We start from the raw sequence: 23,829 nt of genomic DNA on the forward strand, positions 1-23,829 counted from the left end.
TAATCTTGTGGACCACCAGCACAGACCAAGAGGAAGGAAAAATGTACATGGTTTCTCAAACAGATCTACAAATAAAAATATTTTATGCAAATTTAAAAATGTGCATGTTTATTTACCCTTTTAACAGTTAATCCAGGACTAGAATTAACAGTTGCAAGTCCTTTAGATCAAGTCTCTAACAGCTTTGCACAGCTACAGATAAAATGATTATTTAATTAATTATTCTTTTTTTTTCTAAAATAGTTCAAACTGTGAATATCAATTCATAAGAATGTAACATTGTTTAGTTTCCCTGGACTGTATGGAAATGCTGTGTATGGGCGCCTGAGAAAATGTAATGTTTGCGCAGCGCTCTACAGAGTCAGAACGTAACGGCTCTTCGTGTAGGGGCTCTCCGCTTACATTATTCATACGGAGGAGGGTGTGACTTGCTGGCTCTTTTTCCGCCTGTATAAAGCGAGAAGTTTGCGCAAAAGAAAACACAGATGGAGAAGGCCAGTCGGCTCGCTGTGTCACAGAGAGTCACCTTAAGCCCGTGTGACAACTCCCATTCTGTCCCTTTGTGACAAGCTTAATCACTATAATGCCCGGTCTCTGCGCGCTTTGTCTCGCCGTCGCGCTGGCTGCGCTCGCCCGGCTCACCGGCTCTGTGGGGCCGGTGGTCCGATGTGAGCCGTGCGACGCCAACGCGCTGCAGCAGTGCAAACCGCTGCCGAAGGACTGCGCGGAGAGCGTGAGGGAGCCTGGCTGCGGCTGCTGCATGACGTGCGCCCTCGGCGAAGGACAGGCTTGTGGAGTGTACACTGCGCGCTGCGGCTCCGGCTTGACCTGCAAGCAACAGCCCGGGGAGAACCGTCCTTTGCAAGCTCTGTTGGAGGGACGAGGGGTATGCACCAGCGCAACAAAAAAACTCATCAGCTATCTTAAGCCGGCGCAAAAACAAGGTAGAATGTGGTGCTTTCCATTTGCGCATTTCATGGTTACTTTATTCCCAGTGTGTCTGTTTGGGTAATTCTGACAGGCGCCTTCTCCATGAGGCGCTGCTGTGACCAGGGCTGGGGAGCTCCCTCTTTATGCAAACAGATTAAGTGCGTATAAGGCTGAAACTGATCTTCTTATAGGGTAAACGGCACAAGTAAACATGCGCAAAGGTGCTACGTTTGGCAACTATTGGTTGCATCAAGAAAACCTTTTGAAAAACCGAGAGGGTCCCTGTTTAAACAATAAGAAGAAGTTTGTATCGCTCTCCAAGTGCGCATTTGTCGCAAATTATGAAATTTAAAATAATAAACAAAACACCTTGGTTTGCGAGATTTTTCTTATTGTAAAGCAACCAGTGGTCGTTTAAAGATACTATCTTATTTTAATTCATTGACACTATTAACAGGTTGTCAGAAGGTATGCCTTTACACTGCAAGATTTCACGAAATATAAAGTAAGCAAAAAGTGCACATAATAATAATAATAATAATAATAATAATAATAATAATAATAATAATAATTAATAAAAGCTAACTCTACTTTATGTGAGTTAGCTCACATAAAGATGAAGATGGTCCACTGCAATCAATTTTAGACAAGCACAGGGCCTGAAGCTTTCAAGCCCTTTTCCAATTGGGCAGGGTTCTGAAATAACTTTAAAATATTTTGTTGTTGGCCACATAACATCTTTGTAGGAAAATTCAATTAAATAGATCAGGAAACATCCTCAAAATTAAATGAACCTACTGCAAATAACTCTAATCATTTGCTTAATGCCTTACATGATGTCACTGGAGGCAGGTGTGTATAGACTCTTTTTCTGGGAGGATATATTTAATATAAAATGGTACCAGAATTTAGAAAACTGATCATGGCACATCTTTCTATAGATGATAGACTATCTATAATGAGTTAAACTGACTTCATGGAAATGTCTGACTTGTAGCATTTACATAGCATCCACACATATGCATGCATGAAGATGACCTGGCTATTTCATCCCACCACCAAGTGCAGTATAACTCATCATTTAGGACTTTTCCTCTTTAATGCCCTAACTTATCTTCAACTCTTGAATTCTTGTACACTGCTTGCACAAGAATGCAGCAGCTTCCCTTAGTCCAGGATGGGGGCCAGTGTAGTTCAGGTGTCTAGCAGTGAGTAGAGTGACATGGGGGTTGGTTGGCCTATATAAGTAACACACACTCAAAAATCACAGCTCATTATCAATGAACTGCTTGCAAGCCTGCACAACACTGGGGGTGGGATCCTGTGCATGATGATTAGTGTGGATGCTGCTCAGACTGGTGAAATGGCACACATGCCACCTTCATGTGAAAACACACACTCGTGTGTTTAGGCACCTAGGTGCTCCTGTGTGTGCTTTTTGCTTGTGTATTTGGTTTGAACACAAACACTTGTAGAACTGTCTTGTATTGACTTTTTCTCTCTATTTTTTAACTATTCCCAGCCTCAGTTTGAAAGAGTTTCGAAATTCTTACATGAAAGGATATTATGCATAATGATGGTATTACAGTGTCTCCAAAGATGGAGATGGAGTTTTAAAAAATAAGATGTAGGTGGTCTTAAGCGCCCCTGTTGGTCAGATTATGCCATTGCAGCTTAGTGGTTTCCACCCCCATTGGTTCCCATTTCCAGAGCAGCTTCTCCTCCCAGACATTAACAAGCTCCCTTGACCACAGTTTGTGCTGTTTACTTCTGTGCCAGTATGCAAACAAATTGCGTAATGTGTTTATCCAAAATGCATAAAGCTATAAAAGGTGATTTATTTTGATCATAAAAAATTATTCTGACTGGAGTCCTAAATTATGTCCACATTATTGGCCACTGAAAAATATTTTTTAGGGAAGTTGTTGTTGACATGTCATTTAGTTATTCCCAGTTCTTTTGACTGGAGCACCACTGCCTCGCAAATTGATCAGGTAGCCACAGAAAAAATGGAAGGGTGGATTGCCAGCCTGGCTGCCCACACGAGCCCACACGAGCTACACGCCCACATGCTCGTCCACCGCCCTCACCACAGCTCGCGCACACTAAATCTGCTTTGAGTTAGAAACAGTCTTCAGGGTTCTGGTGTGCTTTTCCATTGCCCACTTTACTGTGTGATGATGTGGTTGATCGGGGGGGCACATCGTGGGTAGATTGGTGCACCCCACTTTTGGGAGGAGTACTTGAAGCCCCTGTTTTTACTCATCTTTAACATTTTCAAATGAAACCATCCCAGCCCAGTTAACTTTGATGTTCTCCCTCACTTTTCATTTTACATTTTCTAATCTTCTCACACATACTTTTTAATGTTGTCTTTCAATTTTTTGCTATCTAAGCCCAGGAATTCTCAGATTTATCCAGTTCCTCCTTTATCTCTTGCTCTTCATTGTATGCAAATTTTCTACGTTTATTTTGTTTAATTCTAAGAAGCCTTTATTACACAGTCAACAGTCCTCAGTTGGATTGGGAAGCTTAGCAGTAATAATTCTGTATTTGTGTAATTTGCAAGATAGAATCATAAAAGTTTGGTTTTGGTTTAGAGGTAAATGCAAAAAATGTTTTGGGGAAAATAAATTATTATAATTTGCTGCCTGATTTTCATTTTGAAACCACATGAGATGGAGCAAAATCTGGTCCAAATATGGCAAGTTTTCAAACAAGCTTGAGCTTTGTAATAAATCACATAACTCTTTCCATACATCTCTCTATTGTGCCAAAAGAGAGAACTGGCATGAATTTCTCTCTTTTGAGAGCTCTAATTCACAGCTCTAATTTAAATTCATCTTTGCAGAAAATGCAGGAAATCAAGTGGACGATGGCGCCAATGTGACCTTGACCGTGACTATCGTGCCTGCTGAGGCAACTGTGAACTGCGGGCACAGCCCAGGGTCAATGAACACTAGGCCTCCTCTGCACAACACACTTATCCAGAAGGCTGAAAATAGGAAGACGCAGAGCTACAAGGTGGAACCTGTGTCAGGAGGAGTCAGTAAGGACATGCACAACTTCTCCCTGGAGAACAAGAGGGAGACTGAGTATGTAAGTCACACCCAGAGGCAATGAGACTTTTTGTGGTAAAATCTGTGTTTGGGATGATAAAAACATAGACAGAAGTAATTAAAAATTAGCTCTGTGGTAAATGTGGGTTCTGCACAGCTCATTAGACAGCACATCACATTGTAATGCACACCTACAAAACGTTACCTCGCAGTTTAATTGGGCTCCACATGCTTTTTCAGATGAATACCGACTTGCAAGACGAATGCAGATTAACACCAAGAAAAGCAAATTATGGTCCAATTTGGACTTCATTCTGTTGACCAAAGATTGCTATCTAGATTATTTGATTTGAAAAAGTATGCCATGTCTTTTTTCGACATTTCCAAAAACATTGCTAGATTTCATTTCACAGTATTTTTGTAAAAAGGCCCATCAAGTTCTCACTAAATATTGCAAATATTTGATGTTCTCAGATGTTTTCCACCCAATTTGAATGAGCCCTTTGGTCTACAAGATTATACAAAAAAAGAAATCTGTGTCCAGATGTGTAGAGTCAGTAGAGTGAAAGAGTAAGCAATTTTTTTAGGCTACTACATTCTATAATTTTCAGATTTGTCTTGGTATAAAAAGATCATTTTATTTACACTTCATCATTTCGGCCCTACTTGTTTTGGTCTATTAGATCAAGTCCCAATGAAATACATTACAGTTCATAGTTGTAACATAAGAAAAGAGGAAAAAGTTCAAAAGGTATAAATACCTGTGCAATATGCTGCTAGTGATGGCATAGTGAGTGAAGCAATATTATTATAGGCAACTGGTGAAGCATCTGTCAAGTGAAGTGATGACCTGCTTACTCTTCCTGATGACTTCCAAGGTTTTTAGTAAGATGATATAGAAAAGACCTTTACAACTTATTAATTTAACAGAAACCATTTTAGCATCAATCAGAAAGGTCAACCAACAATATCTTCTAGTGTTTCTGCATAGGCTACATTTGGGCAAGACATGTGGACAAGACAGTGAGTTTTTATGGTTTTCCTCTGGGTTTAAATTGGGACAAGGACAGAGATGTCCAGTACATGGAAGTCATTTTTTGATGATCTGACAGCTACCTTACTGTTGTTCAGATTGCCCCGCACCTCTAATGCCATGCGTGTCTCCTGGTTTGCCATAGTGCTTTGGTTTTTGTAACTAAGACTTCACTATGACTTCATAGACAATAATAAAGCTAATATGTTATTGTATGTGTGGAAATCTTTCCATTTGTTGGTGTTTTGGTCATCTTTTGTACATCCTGACTGTGTTTCAGTTTTTGTCTGTTTACTCATCAGAAAAATTATCACAGTCACAGGGATCTGGATCAGGCAGTCTTTGTAAGCTTCTTTGATGTCCAGAGAGCATGGAAATTTACTGCCCATAGACCAGAGAGCTGCAAACTGTCTCCAGGCACTCCCGGTGTTGTATTCAATAGAGCATAGCTTCTTTGTTGAAAACCCCTCTCACTATGCATGTATTTATTTACAGCTAAGTCTTTTCCACAGTGACACAAGTAGAAAAGCATAAAGACATCTGGGCACAAAAATGTGTTGCAGATTAATTTTACAGAAGAACTGATGTTTTATGAATGAACAAAGTAAAAGAGGGTCACTGAGATACCTTGGCCATTTGCAATAGGAGAAAATTTGTGCCACTGTCAACATGTAGGTGGTATGCATGGAGAACTTGATGCATGTGCTGTAAAAAGCAAAACATACAAACAATGCCAAACACTGCCGTGCTCTGCAATTTGTGGATAAAAGTCCACAGACTAACTTTATGTTCTCTACTGTTGTTTATGTACAATTGCTTTTGATTACAAATATTTTGAAGCAGTAGGTACCACTTTTTTCAAAGCTGGTATCTCATTTTGGGGCATGACCTCTTTAACCTGGACCCACCAGAAAGTTCATTTCTGCAAGACAATGAGTACCTACATAGACTTTCCAGTTCAAACTAAGAAATTAGGCTTTTTTATGCATGAAAGAACAGGACCAGGATTAAGTGATAGACACAGGTAAATTTTCATTGTTTATTGCTCAACACAAACTCTCTGATTTGTGAAAGTATTCCCAATATTATCTTTCTTGGCAATCTCTTTATGATGGTGTGTTTGCTGCATTGTTAGGGGCCATGCCGACGGGAAATAGACAGCATCATGAACAGCCTGAAGATCAACAACGTGCTCAACCCTAGAGGCTTCCGCCTTCCTAACTGTGACAAAAAGGGCTTCTACAAGAAAAAACAGGTGAGTGGCTCTCCCTGCAGTTTCATCTATGCTTTTTCTGTTACACACCAAACTCTCTCTCAAACACACATACACACACGCCTACACACACCTGCGGACATGCAAATAAACCCACCGCATGCCTGAACACTTCCAAAGAATCTTCAAAGACTCATCCCAACCACCCACACATGTACAATCCCCCCTTTTTTTCTGCTCAGGTTGCCTTGACAGCCACATCAACACTATATTATCAGAATGGCTAATAACCATGTATTACTCCGGTAAATGCACTGCAGCCGTCTGACTCATGCCTCACAGGAAATGAAGTCGGTCAGGTGTGTTTGTGGGTGTGTGTTGTGGGAGTGTGTGGGGGGTAGGGATGTAAGAATGTGGTCTGGGTGTGTGTGTGTGGCGCGGTGGATGTGGCAGCAGGGGAGTGTATGTATGGCGCTTGTTTGATGGCGGTAGTTTTTGGTGGGGGTGCCGTTGGTGAGGTAAAGAAAACAAACAGGCCGTCACTGGTTTAGATTTTCTTGTCTGTAGAGCAGCAAACCGAGGCCACCCATGGCCAGCTCATTTAGAAGACGAGAGAAAAAAAATCTAACAAGAGAAAGAAGCAAGAACATAAAATTTTGTTGGAGGACAATTGACTGAAACTCCTTGAGGAAATGTGGTGCATGAAGGCAGGTGGGGCAAATAAATAGCAACAGCTAATTTTGAGGTTGCATTCCACAGAGCCCATTCCAACAAGCACATGAGTCACCAAAAACATGCATTATTACTCATCTCCAACTCCAAACTCCAACTCAAGATGTGACAAAGTTCTAAATAACACCTTTGATTCTAACTCGACTCCTCACGTCTCCAAACAGTGGTTTCAGTGTGAAAGGCTATTAATCAAACAATCAAACCTCTGTTTGATTATCTAGTTTTCTAATATTCCTCAAAAGATTTCATTGGATATCATAACATTTAACGACTAACCAAGGCAGAGAGACATTTTGGTTAACCAAAAGGTTTTCTTCCTGTCCAAAACCAGTGTTTGGGATATCTGAGATTATTGGAAAGACAAGTTGTTGGCCCTTTTCCCAGTCATGTATTTAGCTTTGAGTTCTCACAAAGAAATGTTCCTTCTAATAAAAACAATCATTGATCACACTTGGGGCAGATTTAGGTCTAAAGTAATTTTAACATTCCGGAGCCAATTTGAATCTGTGATGGCAAAGAAGGCCTTCTGACTCCTCACCAAAAGCAAACTGTCAAAATACCACAGGAAACATCCAACATAGTTAGTCAGAATTCTAAGGTCTGATTAGTTTACTGCTAACAAGATTTTTTTTATTGTTTGTTGAGAAAGGTAGGAGTAAAATCATGCAAATTCTGATGAAAAACCATCAGCATATGCTTCCTAAGGATGAGAGATACTGCAAAGTCAATGGTTCATTACCAACAGTGGCATTTTCTAGGATAGAGGTTTTAACACTTTTTTAAACTGATATCATTAACTCTCCTTGACTGTACGTTACTATAATGATACATTATCCTGAAATTGCTTGTTGCTCTAATTCTATAGATTGATAATGTTCATTATGCTGATGTCAAGTAACTTTTCAGTAAGCTTTGTCCCTTGTAACACTTTGATGATTAATTTGCTCACAAAAATAGATTTGTAAAGATCTGGGAAAGGTTTTTTCCACTAAAGACAATTTTATGTCTGTCCTGTTTTGCTTTTTATTAAAATTGAGATCAATGCATAACAATTGAAATGTATTTTTTGTTGTTGTTTTTTTTTTTTTTGTAGTTTGGACAAATTGCAGTTTTCACATCTGATTATGAATAGAAAGATTGAAAATCAAGATCTGTTTTGACAATTCAGAAAATTTGAAGGTCTTACATAAAGCCATTACCATGTATTTTTCTGATTGTCCTGCAAATTTCACCAGTAAAGGTATCGGTTCTGGTCTAAGGGTTTGTTAGGCTGAGGACAGTAGTGTGCCTGGTTTCATCGCCCCTTTCTCAGAGGAGCAGGCGTGTGTTGTGTTGAATCCATCCGAGGGGATGTGCCTTCCCGGTGTGTTGCAGAGATTTATGACCGGAAACTTAGTGAAGAGGAGACCGTGTGAACGTCTAGGGTGACAATGCTGTGAAAAGAAAGGAGAGGGAGAGTTGGGGGAGGGGATTAGTGAGAGATTGAACACATGATTTACAGTACTATTTCTTCCTCTGTAACCTACAGTCTTTTAAAAGAATTAAGTCCCAGTAAGGCTGCTGAAAGGTGTCTGGTTTCATCTTTCATTTCTTCTGAGAACTAGATGGTGATCAGACTACTTCTAGGAAAAATGAAACACCAGGAGCCAAAAAACATAACCCCCAGATGACTTAGGCTTCCATTTGTTCTTATTGCTTCTAATTATATTCAGGTATCAGGCAGAAATGTTTATGTTAATAAGCCCATCACGCTATTGTGTGTCAGCCTTTCATTTCTGTAGTATAGGAAGATACAGTGCCATTGGAAAATACTCCACCATTTTAATGAATTTCTCACTGTACTAAAAACACACTAAAAGCCACACATGTTTCAAAGGTATGACAAAAGTCGATGTTCCACAAAAATGCACTTAATTTCCTCCCATTTAAATCCAATTGAAACGTCTTTTTCCAGTGTGCTGGCTGGCATGGCAAGATAATAGTCAGTTTGACAATATCATTTATTTACAGTCCTAGTAGAGATGTGTAAACTATAATAAATTTGCCATGTTTATTTTTATGGAAAAATTTGATGTGACACAGAAGTCTACTTTTGGGAAAATAAAGAGCTCATGGCATGGAATTAAGCCAAATAGGCATTGACCTTCACAAGTGAGAAAATGGCTCAAGAAATCTATTCACTTACACTTATGGCACTAGTAATTTTGTTTAAAACAAACATCTCTCCCAAAAATTGCCGTAAACATAGCTAGAAATAACAAAGAGGTGGTTTTATTACATTAGTTAGTTGACTTAGTAAAGCTGGATTGCCACTGCTCTTATTATACATCTCAATCTGGAAATTTCTTCTAAATCACATAAATAGAAAAAAATCTTCCAAAAAATAGAATCAAAATCCTGATTTTTAGATGAAGAAGCAACCCCATTCATGAGGTCCCAATCTTTGCTTATTAATTATGTGAAGATCAGACATAAGAAAGTTGCAGACATGTAAGCATGGTTTTCTGTTAGCTGGTAATATGAGTGGCCTGTAAGAAAAGAAGTCCAGCAGCGCAGACCGTCTCTCAGCTACAACACATAGAAACCTATTTTTAGCTGCAGTTATATGAATTGGCTCCATATCCCAGCTCAGGCCCTACATGAACCAACACTGACCCACTCATTACACCCCTCAAAGCCTCACTCTCTCTTTCTCTTATTCATCATTCCACACACACCCATCATTACCCCCCTTTGTGCCTTGCCTACAGTCATGCACCAGCCTTTTGTTCTTCCTGCTGGCTCAATCATTCCGTCCATCCTGTCCTTCCGCCCACCTGGCTTTTCCTTCCTTGTTTGGCCAAGAATCACCCTGCAGAGGTTTGTGAATGGGACGGCAGTGTCTGCGTGTACTCTGTTAGAGTTAAGTGTGTGTGTCTGAGAGGAAGAGGAGAAGGAGGAGAAGGTGGTGGTGGGGTAAGGATGTGAGCCAGGTGCCAGTGTACTCTTCTGCTTCTTCCTTCACTGGGTCCTGGCAGTGCCAGGCCCATAAGGGTTGACTTATTGAGCGTGACTCAGAAGGATCTGTATAAACGTACTCACTGACCACAATGGCTTTATAATAACTGACCAACTTTCAGAGACCCAGACATCTATTTTCACTCTGTCTCTCTGCTTGGTTCTGTTCCCTTCCCAAATTTCAAATCCAGATCTTCTTCTGACTCCTCCTAAACAAAGTCTGTTTTCCTCCAGTCAATGTTGCATAATGTACAAAGCAGATTTGAGGGTTTTTTTTTGCAGCCTGTGCAGTATACATTTGTGAAGATGCCAGTACTATTTTCTATATTATGAATCTTAACTTAGTTATCCTAATGAACATCAAATACAAAAAACTATTCTCAGTATCACAAAAAAATAGTAATATCCAATGGGAGGAAGTACTTAAGCCAGATCACAGTCATTACATTACACTTTACAAGTACATAATGTGGCATCAATGTAGCACAGCTGTCATTTATACCAGCTGCTTGTGACGTGTAACACTCACTGTGGTTCCCCCTCTTAAACAATAACTGTTACTGCTGAAAGATCAAGTACTGCCACTCTTAAAATACTGCGTGAGTGAAAGGCACAAAACAAATACACTAAAGCTTGGTTGATATGTTCATTCAGGCTGAGCTCAGTTAATACATCTACTAATTTGTATCCTAATTCATACCCACATGTTGCCTCTTTGTCCCTTTCTACTTCCATTTTGACTCTGTGAACAGATCATTTTGTAGTTATTTGATGCCTACCTGTTTATTTCTTAGCATTCTTTAATAATAATGGAGAAAGATCATCTTGCAAATTTTCAAATATTGTGTAAAATACCATAACATATTATTTTGTGCTTTATTTTTCAATTGATTCCACTGCTTACACTGTTCAAATCAATCATCTCCTATTAAGCATGACAGAAAATGACCCCCAGTCAAACTGAAATCAATTTGCTAAATGTTTTAATAATCACAGAAAAAGTTTCTGATGTCACATTCCAAAGTGACATCAGTGAATTAAAAGCTTAATTTTACTTTACATTAAAGTTTAAATTAAACAAACAATTTGGGAAAACCTAGATCATGATAATATGGTTTTGTAAGCTTCTTACAGGCTAATAACATTTGAGTTAAGTGTAGGCACATCCATCTCAAACCTGCTGCTTCCAGTGACCTTATCAAAAAGATCCACAAACAATAAAAAGGAGCTAAGATATCAAGAAGATGATTGTGGATCTCCACAAATTTGGTTCTTCCTTTAGCACAACTTTTCCAAACCTCAAACGCCACATTCTTATGTTTAAACAGTTGCATGCAAATATTACCAGCTTGGGATTGTCCAGTTATCACAAGGTTCTGAAAAAGATGAGCTCTGTTCTAGAGATAAATATATTTTTCTGTTAAATGTGGTTTAGTCCAAAGCAGAAGACAGAGTGAAGATCTTGGTGGAGGATGGTTAGAAAGTGTGCTAAGGTGAAGACTCCAGCAACATTTGAAATGCAAAGAAACAACTTTATTAGTTGACTAACATGTTTCAGCTTGTGGTGTTCATCAAGGTCATTCAAGGAAGGCCTCAAGCACGCCCAGGCATGCACCTAAGAAAAAGAGTTTATAGTATAAAGATTTGTACATAAATGGTAGTTTGTGCTTAAGAAAGGGAACCAGTTGCATGGTTCTTACCTGTGCTACTTCCACATACTCATTCAATAATACAGATAGGAGTGCAGTTTTTTTTTCTCTTCTCGAAGAATGTTAAAAATGTACAAGGGAATATTCAAATCAAATCAAAAATCAAATCAAACTTTATTTGTATAGCACAATTCAGCAGCAAGGCATTTCAAAGTGCTTTACATCAAATCAAACACAAAAACAACATAGAATCAAAAACAAACATAGAATGCAACATAGAATCAACAATAAAAACAACATCAAGTCAGATTCCGTCAATAAACTTGCAATTGATTATGTTTCAAATACAACTCTAAACAAGTGGGCTTTTAGTTGAGATTTAAAGGAAGTCAGTGTTTCAGCTGTTTTACAGTTTTCTGGAAGTTTGTTCCAGATTTTTGGTGCATAGATGCTAAATGCCCCTTCTCCTCGTTTGGTTCTGGTTCTGGGGATGCAGAGCAGACCAGAACCAGAAGACCTGAGAGATCTGGAAGGGTTGATACAACAGCAGCAAATCTTTAATGTATTGTGGTGCTAAACCATTCAGTGATTTATAATCTAACAACAGTATTTTAAAGTCTATTCTTTGAGCGACAGGGAGCTAGTGGAGAGACTTTAAAACTGGTGTTATGTGCTCTATCTTCCTGGTTTTAGTGAGAACGCGAGCAGCAGCATTCTTGATCAGCTGCAGCTGTTTGATTGATTTGTTGGACAGACCTGTTACAATAATCAATACGACTGAAGATAAACGCATGGATGAGTTTCTCTAAATCTGGCTGAGACATTAGTCCTTTAATCCTGGAAATGTTCTTCAGGTTATAGAAGGCCGACTTTGTAACTGTCTTTATGTGGCTCTGAAGGTTCAGGTCAGAGTCCATCACTACTCCCAGGTTTTGGGCCTGATCGCTGATTTTTAGTTGTAATAATACTGAAATAAATAAAAAACTTTTACCGCAATGTTGTTTTCACTCCTTCATGCAAGTAGCCACAAAGAGTCGTTATGTTCCCCGACTCAAGACAAAACCCTGTTTGGAAACGTGAAACGCTGTGGGTATTTACACCAGTAAATGAGAAGCATCCTATGAATGCTCATTGTCTTCATTCAGCTTGAGAAAAATCTAACTCTAAGCCAATTACTAAGAACATATGACTATTCTGATGTGGTTACACATGTAGTGCCTCAGAGGTGTTCTTCTTTGTCACATCGTCCTTATCACATTTTCTTTTTTGTACCTCACGAACTCTAGCAAGTAATATGTAGTCTCCATTTTAACATTTATGTACATTATGTGTTTGCTTAAAAAAGAATCCTGGACTTCATGTCTTTCAGATTTTTTTTTGTATTTTATTTTAGAAAAAGCAATATCCCGCAGCTACTGCCAATGCATTTCCAAACACATGCACAGATACACCTTCTTTTACACAAATACACACGCCCCTATGCCTACAAACACACACCTTGCAGTTTATGAGCTTGTGTTTATCCTGTGGTCGAACCAGGCTCTTTTTAATGTCCGTGAAGCCCAGCGGCGCTGCCATTAGTTATAAAGACAGACGTCACAAGAGCACGCTTTCATACACACAACACATGCATACACGTCTCATAAAGGCAGCATTATGAATGAGTAGCATGTATGTTTTTTTTTCTAGTGACAGCCGTGTTGGACCAGAAGCGTGAGGAGTACAGAGCACAAGGGTTTAACCTACCCTCAGTTTGGACTCTGTGGTGGAGTGTGTTGAGATCATAGGATAAATGGTTATTCGTCCCCCAAAAAACCGTATTGGCTATTAGTTTTAATTTAAAATGATGGAAAAAAGCTGCGCTTCTATTACATTGTAAGTCTCCACAATATATGCCTTGGTTGATATTTATACTGATCAACAAAACTTAAAATTGCTCGAAACAATAAGAACAAAAGGTATTAACATGCTTTTGTGCATTTTAAAGACTCTCACATGAAGCACTTGACCATTCCTTGGAAAGTTAAGAATGACACTTTATTTATCAAAGTGGTCCAAGGAAGAAGGTTCTGGGTTCTAATAAAAGTTGAATGGAGTTAAAATTTTCTTAAATGCACAAATCTTTCTCAAAGTATTCTGGTTTTCTCTGCACACTGAAAACATACATTAATGTGTGTTAGCAACAAAGCAGAAAATTGATAGAAATGGCATCAAACTTTACTTTGGAGTGTGAGGAACCTGTGAAGCTCTTTCACAGAATATTTTTTCATATTTCATATTCAGTTAATATTTTAATTAAACATACTGGTGTAGTTTTCCTGTAAAAGCTGTTGTTTTAAAATGTGTGCAGATGTTTGTCAAACTATTTAAGTGATCTTTTCTTCCTGTATGGAACAGGTGACTCAGGTGGTACAGCAGGTGGCCCCCACAGGTTTCTAGTTTAATCCCTGGTCCTGGAGTGAATCAAGAGGTTAGGATGGGCATCTGACATAATCTATGTAGGTCATATTCATGCAGCGCTGGAGCAGAGTGGACTGCTGGGCTGTGCCCTTTCGAGGGAGGTACCAAAAGGACAATATCAACAACTTAAGGGAACTTTTGACTAACATTTTTTACAGCTGCAGTTTTAGTTATGCAAATGGTTAGTAAAGCATAATATTAGTTTGTTCTTTAAAAAAACAAACAAACATGACTTTTTTTCAAACTGAAGTTAGGAAAAAGAAGACATAAAAAATAAGACAATAACATTTTGACACTTACATGGTTTGATCACCTGTCGTGTCTCCTGGTGGAAGTAGTTCCAGTTGTCTAATGTAACAGAATGCATTTTTGGTCTAAGATTACACTGTTGTGTTGGTTAAACTGGCTTGTATCGGACTGGTTCAATCCAGAGTTTTTCAGCAGTGTTTTCTCCACTTGTTGCTTGATCAGAAAATTGCAGTCAAAATGTTTTCAGTCTCAGTTTTCTTATTATACCAGTCTGATAAGGCTTAGAAGTTAAAGTTATGAGGTAAGTAGTTGTAGTTTGGGCTTTTTTGCTGGTTTTCCCAGGCTAGACCATGACACTTCAGGACTCATGAATTGTCACAGTAAAATCAAATAATATGTACACTTACATTGAAAATAGTTTTAAAAGACTATTTAATTTTATTTTAACTTATTTAGTAATCTAATATTCATTGTAGATTATTATTATTCTGACCTGGATTTTGATCATGTTAATTCAATTTTTCTTTTTATTTTATGAATCTATGTCATTGTGGACGTGCATATTTTGTTTTTGGTCATAACCAATTTTTAACTTAGTTAATAGTTTCATTTTGTAATTTTAATGCTTCCTTGATTTTAAATGGTTCAGTTTTCATTTGTGGCTAATTAGCACTTACTTTGGATAATGATAAATGTATAGTAAGTGTCCTAATTAGCATAGCTGCCTAATCCGGGTGCATACTGCCACAGTGATGTGATTTTGAAAACATTTTCTTTAAAGTTAAATTAGTTGGATGAACACATTTTATTTTTCCAATATGTAAAAATAAAGCTCATAAATGTAATAATTATGCAGTATATTAGTATTAATTTGTTCTTTTGCGTGTGTAATAAAACAGTAAATAAAGAATTACTTGAGATGGCTGCTAATACTTCACCAATTAAGGAGAGACCAAGCAACAGGGGAAAGCACACGTGCACATTTTGCTCTTCCACTCCCTTCCACCTTTCTCTTGGCTTTTCAACTCTTTTGTGCACACACACCCACGCATGCACACACACGTACGCATACACAACACAACACAACATAGACACACATATACATTCCCTTCATGCTCATGAAGGAGTCTATCATCATTTACCAGAGCACAGGAACACAATGTTAAGCTTGTCTCTGCAGTCTCGTTTGCTGGGTCAAGGCTAAAATAGAAACTGTCCATAGAATTAGACGATGGCCTGTGAGAGGAAGAAGTGCAGAGCAACAAAAGGCAGAAAAAGTGAGAATGAGAGAGTTAAAGAGGAGGGCAATTGTTAGGAAGAGAAACGTTTTCTGTAAAAAAAAAAAAAAAAAAAAAAAAAAAAGTCTGCTGAAGATGCTGGTGTGTAAGAAAGCAGCATTTTGGGAGGCGTACTTGCTCCCCAGACTGCTGCAGTAGTTCTTGGTGAGGTATTTTAATAGGCCTGTGTCTCTATAAAGCTGCCTTTGATCATGTACTTAGGCTGCACGTGAACGCCGGAAACAGACACCTGGTCACACTCTAAAGCTTGTCTGTCTGCCTGCCTTAAAGTATGAAGAGACTTTGTGCCAATTCATGACTCAAATTTAGGGGCGTTTTCATACAGATCAAACAAACATGCATGTAGAAAAGTTTCTTGTTGATGGAATCTTGTCATTTCTTCACATGTGGTTCCATTACTCATAACTCATTACTGGAAACAAATAGACTACTCATCCTTAAGAAAGAGCTGTTTAACGTCCACATACATTAAAGGCCACTCATCATGTAAAAGGCAATTTGCTATCCAAAGCTTCTAATTTGTTCCTAAAATCTAAATGCCAATATAAACTCTAACATGAAAATGACACTACAACTGATAGAAGACAGTTAGATAGGTCCACAGCTTTTCCAAATGCACTCATATTTTCTTCTTTTCGTACATCTGGCTTGTTTCCGTTGCTTCATCTTCATATTGAACATCAAGCAACAAGTTCAGTTGACCGTATGTGCTATCAATACTTATAAAGATGCATTTAATAATTTTTTTCTGTATAACACTGTCACTTTAGCCGGTTTCCACTCAGTTGTTAATGATTCTTTTTTCTGTTTTTCTGATCCATTTTATGTTTGTGAAAGATATTGGAATATGACACAGTTGTGTAAGCTTGTTAAGGAAGACTAACGCTTCTTTTCATTTCAAATCCATTCGTCAATCTATCCACCTATACATTCATTCATAAAAAGAGTTTTTATAGAGTTTTGATTTTTGCAGGTTTGCATTTCAAGCCTGACCCATGTACAAGTGTCCATTTTGAATTCATAGTGAAAACTGGTGTTTATTTGCTAAAAAGAATGGCAAAACCTACATGGAGAGCTGCAGAATCATGCATCATATTTTGATATAAAAGTGTAGGATATTTTTGAAGGACATTACTCTGTGGTTGATTCTGCTGGAGATTCATTTTTATACCAAAAATGTCCTGAATGATACATACATCCAGTCTCAGCTGATTAGTACTGCCTTTTACTGAATACTGTTACTAGTTCCTGATAAAACTCTGTACTGGCTGGTCTCCTTCCTGTACAGTAGGAGATTGCAGGAGGAATAAAGTGAGTCAAGGTTTACCCTGACTTGACTGATAGAGTCACTTCAAGTGCAACGCAAATGGAGCTCATAAAGTTGCCACCCTACAAAGCTTGGCCCCCTGTGGGACATCTGATATTACTGCATACAAGTGTGTGAGCAGGTGGGAGGTATGTCTGCTCGCAGTCCACAGAAATCATGTTTGTGTGCAGCCTACATGTTTGCTGGTGCATGTTTATGTGAGCCCACGTGCACACGCAGGGAATAATCAGCTCCAGATGAGATTTGAGTATCTGCCAGCTTCCCAGAATAGCAGCGCTGCCTTCCCTGCAGCCCTCCAACTGGCCTTGACAAATATTTTAGCAACTTCATGTTTACCTTCACACTCGAGGGTACTCACCCCCTCACTCCCAGTCCCTCTCGATCAGAATTAATCTGCTCTCCACCAAGTAAACTCCTCAGCAGAGCCTAAGTCGGACAAACTCTGCAGTGCGTTGGCCTCATATAGATGCCTGAGTGAAGCTCCCCCACTCTCTACTCCAAAAATTCATTCTCGTATCTATCAGCAAGCACACAGCTGCATCGCTTGTGCTGTTTATCTCTAAAAGTTCCCGCACACAAAAATTCAGTAAGGCATTCCACTCACCGTGATCGATGGGATGTTTGCCTTTAAGGAGTTCTAGCGAGGCATGACAGCTGAAAAGCGTCTTAAAAAGAAGGGAGTCTGAATTAATATAAAACATTTCTGCACATATCTAACAATTTCTCACTGTGTCTGAGAGAGAGAGGAAAGTATATTTTCCAATTTTCACAGTGCCTTACGAAAGTGAACATACCACTTGAAGTTTTTCACATTTTCTGAACTACCACCACAAACTTTAATGTGTTTTTATGAGACAAAACACAAAGCAGTGAGTTATTGTGGATGCAGGGAAGAAATGAATGCAACTGATTTTGTACAAAATACAAATCTGAAATGTGTCAAGTGCATTTAAGATTTTTTCTGAAATCCAGTGCGACCAACTGCAAACAGTCCATCTGTGCAATTTAATACCAGTGTAAATGCAGCTGATCTGTGAGGGCCTTAAGGGTTTGCTAGAAAAAATCCCACACTTTGAATTTCTAAGAGTATTGTACAACAAAGTACAACATAAAGTTAAAAAGGTTTGGCCAAACCTAAGCATTACAAGCATTAGAACTGGTGCATCAATATTCAGAGGATTTTCGAAGAGACACATAGTACCTCTGGAGGAGCTGCATAGCTCCACATGTTTGGTGTTGTAGAGACGGTTATTAGCTCAACTCTCCAGATCCTGGCTTTAATGAGTGAGTGGCAAGATGAAAACCATAAGAAGACACATTTAAAGCTTGCCACAAGCTATCTAAGGGACACAGCAAACATGTGGAAGAAGGTTTTCTGGTCATATGAGACCAATATTGAACTTTTTGACCTACATGCAAACACTGTGTGGCGGAAGTCTAAGTCTGAATATCCCACTGAACCCACTATTCCAATGGAGAAACACGCTGGTGGCACCATTCTACAGCAGATGGGTTTTTTCTTCAGCAGGAAGAGGCAAACATTAATGGGGAAATGGATGGAGTTGAACACAGGCCAATTTAGAAAGAAAACCCTGTTGAAATATGGGCAAATATTCAGCCAGAGTTCCAATTTAATCATTAGGTCAAAGCATATTCATGTGTTAAAATGTCCTAGTCAAAGTCTAGACCAAGGATTCCCCCTGAGGCCTGGATTTGAGGAACCCTGGTCTAGATCTTATACAACTGAAATTAGTGGCAATATTTTTCAAAAGTTACTTGTTCAAGGACACGTTCCATCCATTTGTCTTAGGAGCTTTGCAAAGACAAATGGGCAAAACTTTAAGCTTAAAATTCTGATCAAATCTGCTGAAGCTTCTGGTAATTTTTTAAAATACAAACGTAAAGAGGTTCAGCTTCTCTGAATACTTTTGCAAGGTACAGTAACTTGTTACTAAGAGGTAAAAATAACTGTCTTCTCATCTGGTTCTGTGAGAACAACCATGCAGTTTGATAACATTTCTAATTTTCCCATGTTTGTTTTCTTTTCTTTTTTCAGTGTCGCCCATCCAAAGGCAGGAACCGGGGCTTCTGTTGGTGCGTGGACAAATACGGGCAGCCTCTCCCAGGCTACGATGACAAGCAGGGCAAGACAAAGTGCTATCACCTGGAGAGTAAATGAGGGGAGGACAGATGAGACAACCCATGGATGGAGAGAAAGAGGGGACGGAGAGAGAGAGGAAAACAGCACAAAAAAGTTGAAAAAAGAAATGGAACGAAAGAAATAAGGGAAAGGGAACGAGGACCTGTTTTTGCTCTTGCATGTAGATTGATGTAAACATTTGAAGGAACTTTGGACCTTTTGTTTTAGGTCCCATTTCAGGGGTGGGGGGAGTACAAGGATTAGGGAGAGGATAGGGGGTGGAGCACAGCCTTCTGTCCTTTACAGCTATCTGTCCTATACTTAGGGAACCTCCATCCTTTCTTTAAAATATGTATAAAAAACAGTTAAGCTGAGACAGAATGGGAGGAAAGAATTAATCCTATCATCTGCACTATTTTTAAAGGGGGAGAGGAAGGAGGGACTTTCCCACTCACTTTAAAGAGGACTTGTTTATGACTGTGACCCCGCGCCCCCCTCTAAGAAAGTCACACCAACACCAATCTATCATGTGTGTGTTTGTTGTAAGTGTGTAACCGCGAGGTTTGTTTGTCTTTTAATCCGTGAGCGCCTGCATAACTTACGTTTTCACAGCTGCCTGTCTGTGCAAGATGGTGTGTGAGAGCATGCTTTCCCAAAACAGCTTCCCTTCCTTCAACCCTGCTCCATCAAACAATGCAGAAAAAGACAACACCTTCTGGCTCAGGGTCCATTTAGTAGTGTAAGGTGTATGGAATAGCAGAGGTTTTTTTTTCTTTAGCACGTTGACCTCCTTTCTTTGCTGCCTTTTTGCTGTTTGTCACTGATGTGCAGGGTAGATGGATTGAAGGCAAACTGTGCAGTTAAAGTGCCTTAAAATCTTTAACACCTCCCCTTTCCTTCTTAATTGCAAGAGACAAGTTATGTTTCAAATGTTAAGACTTGAGAAGTCTTGAGAAGACTTGAGAGCATCCAATGCATGACACATTTCTAGATTTTTATAATTGTTTTAGAACAAATAGGTAAATAACTTCTAGCAGAGATCCAAGGCATTGCATCCTCTATTTAAACAGATCTTGAAGAAAGGATATTAAAAATACCACCCCAACTTGACTGATGGATGTTTGCTGAATTGAAAAGCCGTCCAAGCTAACCTCATAGGTTCTCATGAGTGCATTTAAAAGCTAGTTTGCTCACTTGAAATTTTCTGAAACATCAGATTTTTTTATGGTTTTCTAGTAAAAGCAGTGCAATCTACTTAAAATCTGCTTGCATGTTTACAAATACAACATTAATTTTTCTTCCCCGTGTTCTCCCATGTTCTGTGTTCATTCTTCTCTCTCATCTTTCTTGCAGCTCTGAGGTTCTCTAGTCCTTAACCACATGCCATTGTCCTCAGCTTGTCCTCTTTCTGTGTATATGTATGTGCCTGATCCTGATCATGATCTTCTTCCTGTCTTAGTGGTGCAACATGGTGTTTGCTTGTTTCAGTTATTTTTTTCTTTACGGGTCAAGTCAGGTGTGACCGTTTTGCTCTGCCACAGGTGCCAGCTGCCCCCTATGCTTCAAGCACAAGCACTTATAGCACTTTAGCTGTCCCTCTGCTACGCAGTTCTAGACAATTGGACCTATCTGCGTCTGCATACCTTTCCATTATGGTAATGCCAAATTTAACAGCGTGTTATAAGAAAACAATAATATTCCATTGAGAAAAAGAAATGAAAGTAAATTTATACAATTCAGGTCCATTTCTGTGCAAAAGGTTTACAGCATATCTTTTTTTTCTTTAACTTACCGGCTGTCAGACTTTCATGTAATCTTTTAAAGTGTGTTTGGTCAGCAGTTCTGGTGGCTTTGTAAGACCTTTCTCAGGGCTTTTAAAAAATGTTCTTTGAAATTCAACTCAACTGTCCGGTCCTGTTACCTCACCATGCCAGTATACTTCTGCGTGGCATTTTGGGAAATAGGACAAGGTTAATACTAGTACTACTAGTACTAACCTGTACTGGTTAGTTATAACCTATACTGTTTTAACACCAGAGTACCGTAAAAGGTAATTAAGGAATCTTTTGCCTTTGATCCATTCTTATTAACCCGACGGACCCACCAGTGGGTCCGTCGGGTTCTACAGGTTAAACAGTTTTCATTTTAATATTAGAATTATGAAAGTTCAGTAAAGTTACATGAATGCTTCCCAGCCCACATTTGTGATTTTATGAAACATAAAATATGCATTTAAAAAATTCCTAAATTTTAGTCATTAATACATAAAATTTGCAAAAAAGATATTTTCTGCTCTTTTTGAATTAAACTGAGTTTTGGTTCAATGAAATGGAAACTCCGTTGTTTTAGTGTCTCTGTGGACAAAGTCCAAAGAAAATCTGTCTGAATGCCACTCACTTTCTTTTACAGTCAACATAACCCAGTCATAACACTTTAACTTGCAATATGACTAAATAAGCCCACAGAAAAACTTTTAGATAAATTTAGAAAGCATTGAGAAATTCATCTAAACCACTTTAGCAACATTGCAAGAAAGTCTTTCTGCTTGGAAGCAAACTATGAAGTAAAGAAGGGTTGTTTAAAACTTTTGGACTGTAGTGGAACCCAGATCTACTGGCAACAAATATAACAAACAACCCCATTGGAGTTTTTTCCATTCAGTGCATCTATTTTTTTCTCCTTTGTTTTTATTGTTGATGCTTTTGTTTCTTTGAGAAAATGCTCGTGTGATCGCATGCCAACAAATCTCCACAAGGTGGACACAGCACCAAAAATGCATTCACACACATGGCAGGGGGTCTTATAGAGGCAGTGCAGTCCTCTCTGTGGGGCTTCCTGCCCCATGCTGTCCCACATCCTGTGCACAGACTTGAAATGTGGAGAGACGGCCGAAGAGAGCCTGCCCAGTAGCTCAGTAGCACCACATCAACTTAACACACTCAGATGGTGGCAACTTACAACCAGCCTATTGGTGCTAAATCCCATCTATTCAAAGACTTGATTTAAGGGGAGGAACAAACAGAAAACATTTAAGCTATTCCCTCCCTAATATTTGTACGTGTGTCTTTTTATATATTATTATTTTTATTGTTATTTTTAGTAATATTTCCTGGCCAGCTACATGTCTGACTGGACATCATGTACAGTGCGTAAAAATAAAATTATTTATCTATGAAAGAATTATAAGCTGATCCAAAATTGGTTTTCTTATGAAGAATTCAGTGACTCACCGATTGCACAGCACAGTCTATATTATTCAGTGTATTTTTGGGGACTATAATCACTAATGAATGTTTTCTTCTTAAAGAACCATTTCCTTCTGTTGCTAACCTCCACTCCCTCTCAGTCTGGCATTCAGGCCATCCATGTTCACCAGCCCTTAAGGACAGTGAACCTCTCACAACATCACTTCCCTCCATGCACACCCAGCCATCCTGCCTCCGCCAGTCAGCGCAGAACCAGGGTCACATTTCTGTTATGTCACATTTTATTCAGTTTTCAAACCAGCTTCTTAAAGCTGAAGCTCTCTCTGTTCACGGGTATTGTAATGTTTTATTCAAGCTTCTCGTGGTACAAGCTACAAATCACAAAGCTATTTTTTTTCCAAGAGAGGAAATGATTTTGAATCAGGATATACTTTGTATTTAATGTCATTTTTTAAATAAAAAAATGAACACATTTTAATAAGTTTGACTATGATGTTTTGCTTTGTCTCTTTTGTGACTTACACCGATGATCATCTGAGCACCATCCACATACAATAACATCCCAGGTGAAAATGTGTAAAAACCCTTAAAGTAAAAAAGCATTATATAGTAGTACCATAATCTCACACTAAAATCATTTAGAAATTGGGATATATTTATTTTATCCAATAAAAAAATGTTAGAGACCATTAGTAAGTCAACAGTTTGTTTAAAAGTTAGCATTGTAATATGTTTGGAAATATGACATTCAAATTCAGAGATGCTTTAAGATGATTGAAATTTACTTTTATATAACTAGCCACTGGCTGAAAAGCTAAAAGCAAAGCTTTTTTTTTTTTTTTTTTTTTACTGCAGGTAAGGCACTGTTTGCTCATAAGCCTTTACTGGAACAACAATTCTGAAAAATGTGAACTATTGCTTTAATTAATGCAGGGAATCAGGACAAAAATTTGCTCTGGGGAAGCAATCAAGCTCCCCTCAGGGCTGGAATGTGTCAATACAGATGAAGCAAAGGTTGAATTTGTAAAGAACAAAAATAAATCTGGTGGTGCCAGGTAGGCTGGCAGTGGGCATGAGAGGTTGAGGCAAATTCCTGTGCCCAACCAAGGCAAACAGAGCGGGTCAAAAGGCAGTGCTGAGCCGGCTAAAGTTAGACGAGCACCTCCACTTTAGATCTCTGCGATAACAAAACAGACTACAGACAGAGAAACATGATCTTGGAAAGCATTAAGCTATGAATGTTAGAGCTTTTGCGATTATTTCCACAATTATAGCACCCTGGAAAAATATTCTTCCAATTTGAACTCTCACATTTTTTCAGATTACAAACAAAAATTTTAATGTAATTTTTCAAATTAATTTTACAAATAATTATCAGAAAAGTACACAGCTACATATATTTTGGGGTATGTCTCTATCAACTTTCACATCCAGAGACTGCCATGCAAATGCTCAAATTAAAAAAAAATTACAGGCCCATTCTAAGATTTCTTTTTAGATTTCAGTCATTCACCCATATGTTCACACGCTGATGAA

The 23,829-nt window shown here is 38.6% G+C and overlaps 1 protein-coding gene across 1 annotated transcript; it reads left to right on the forward strand.

Annotated features, from left to right (window-relative positions):
* The first annotated feature begins 464 nt into the window (after positions 1–464).
* On the forward strand, positions 465–22,774 carry igfbp3 (insulin-like growth factor binding protein 3). Its single transcript, XM_044128279.1, has 4 exons — positions 465–944; positions 3,782–4,029; positions 6,158–6,277; positions 19,004–22,774. The coding sequence occupies exons 1-4, from the start codon at positions 584–586 to the stop codon at positions 19,124–19,126; spliced, it is 852 nt and encodes a 283-aa protein (XP_043984214.1). The 5' UTR covers positions 465–583; the 3' UTR covers positions 19,127–22,774.
* The last annotated feature ends 1,055 nt before the right edge of the window (positions 22,775–23,829 follow it).

This window comes from Gambusia affinis, linkage group LG10 (genome assembly GCF_019740435.1).
Source record: "Gambusia affinis linkage group LG10, SWU_Gaff_1.0, whole genome shotgun sequence".
NCBI classification, from domain to species: domain Eukaryota; kingdom Metazoa; phylum Chordata; class Actinopteri; order Cyprinodontiformes; family Poeciliidae; genus Gambusia; species Gambusia affinis.

Bases quoted from the DNA above. Each gene is read 5' to 3' on its own strand.
- igfbp3 (XM_044128279.1), top strand. From the start codon at position 584: ATGCCCGGTCTCTGCGCGCTTTGTCTCGCCGTCGCGCTGGCTGCGCTC. The intron at 4,030-6,157 runs GTAAGTCACACC...CTGCATTGTTAG, and splicing joins ACAAGAGGGAGACTGAGTAT to GGGCCATGCCGACGGGAAAT. The intron at 6,278-19,003 runs GTGAGTGGCTCT...TTCTTTTTTCAG, and splicing joins GCTTCTACAAGAAAAAACAG to TGTCGCCCATCCAAAGGCAG.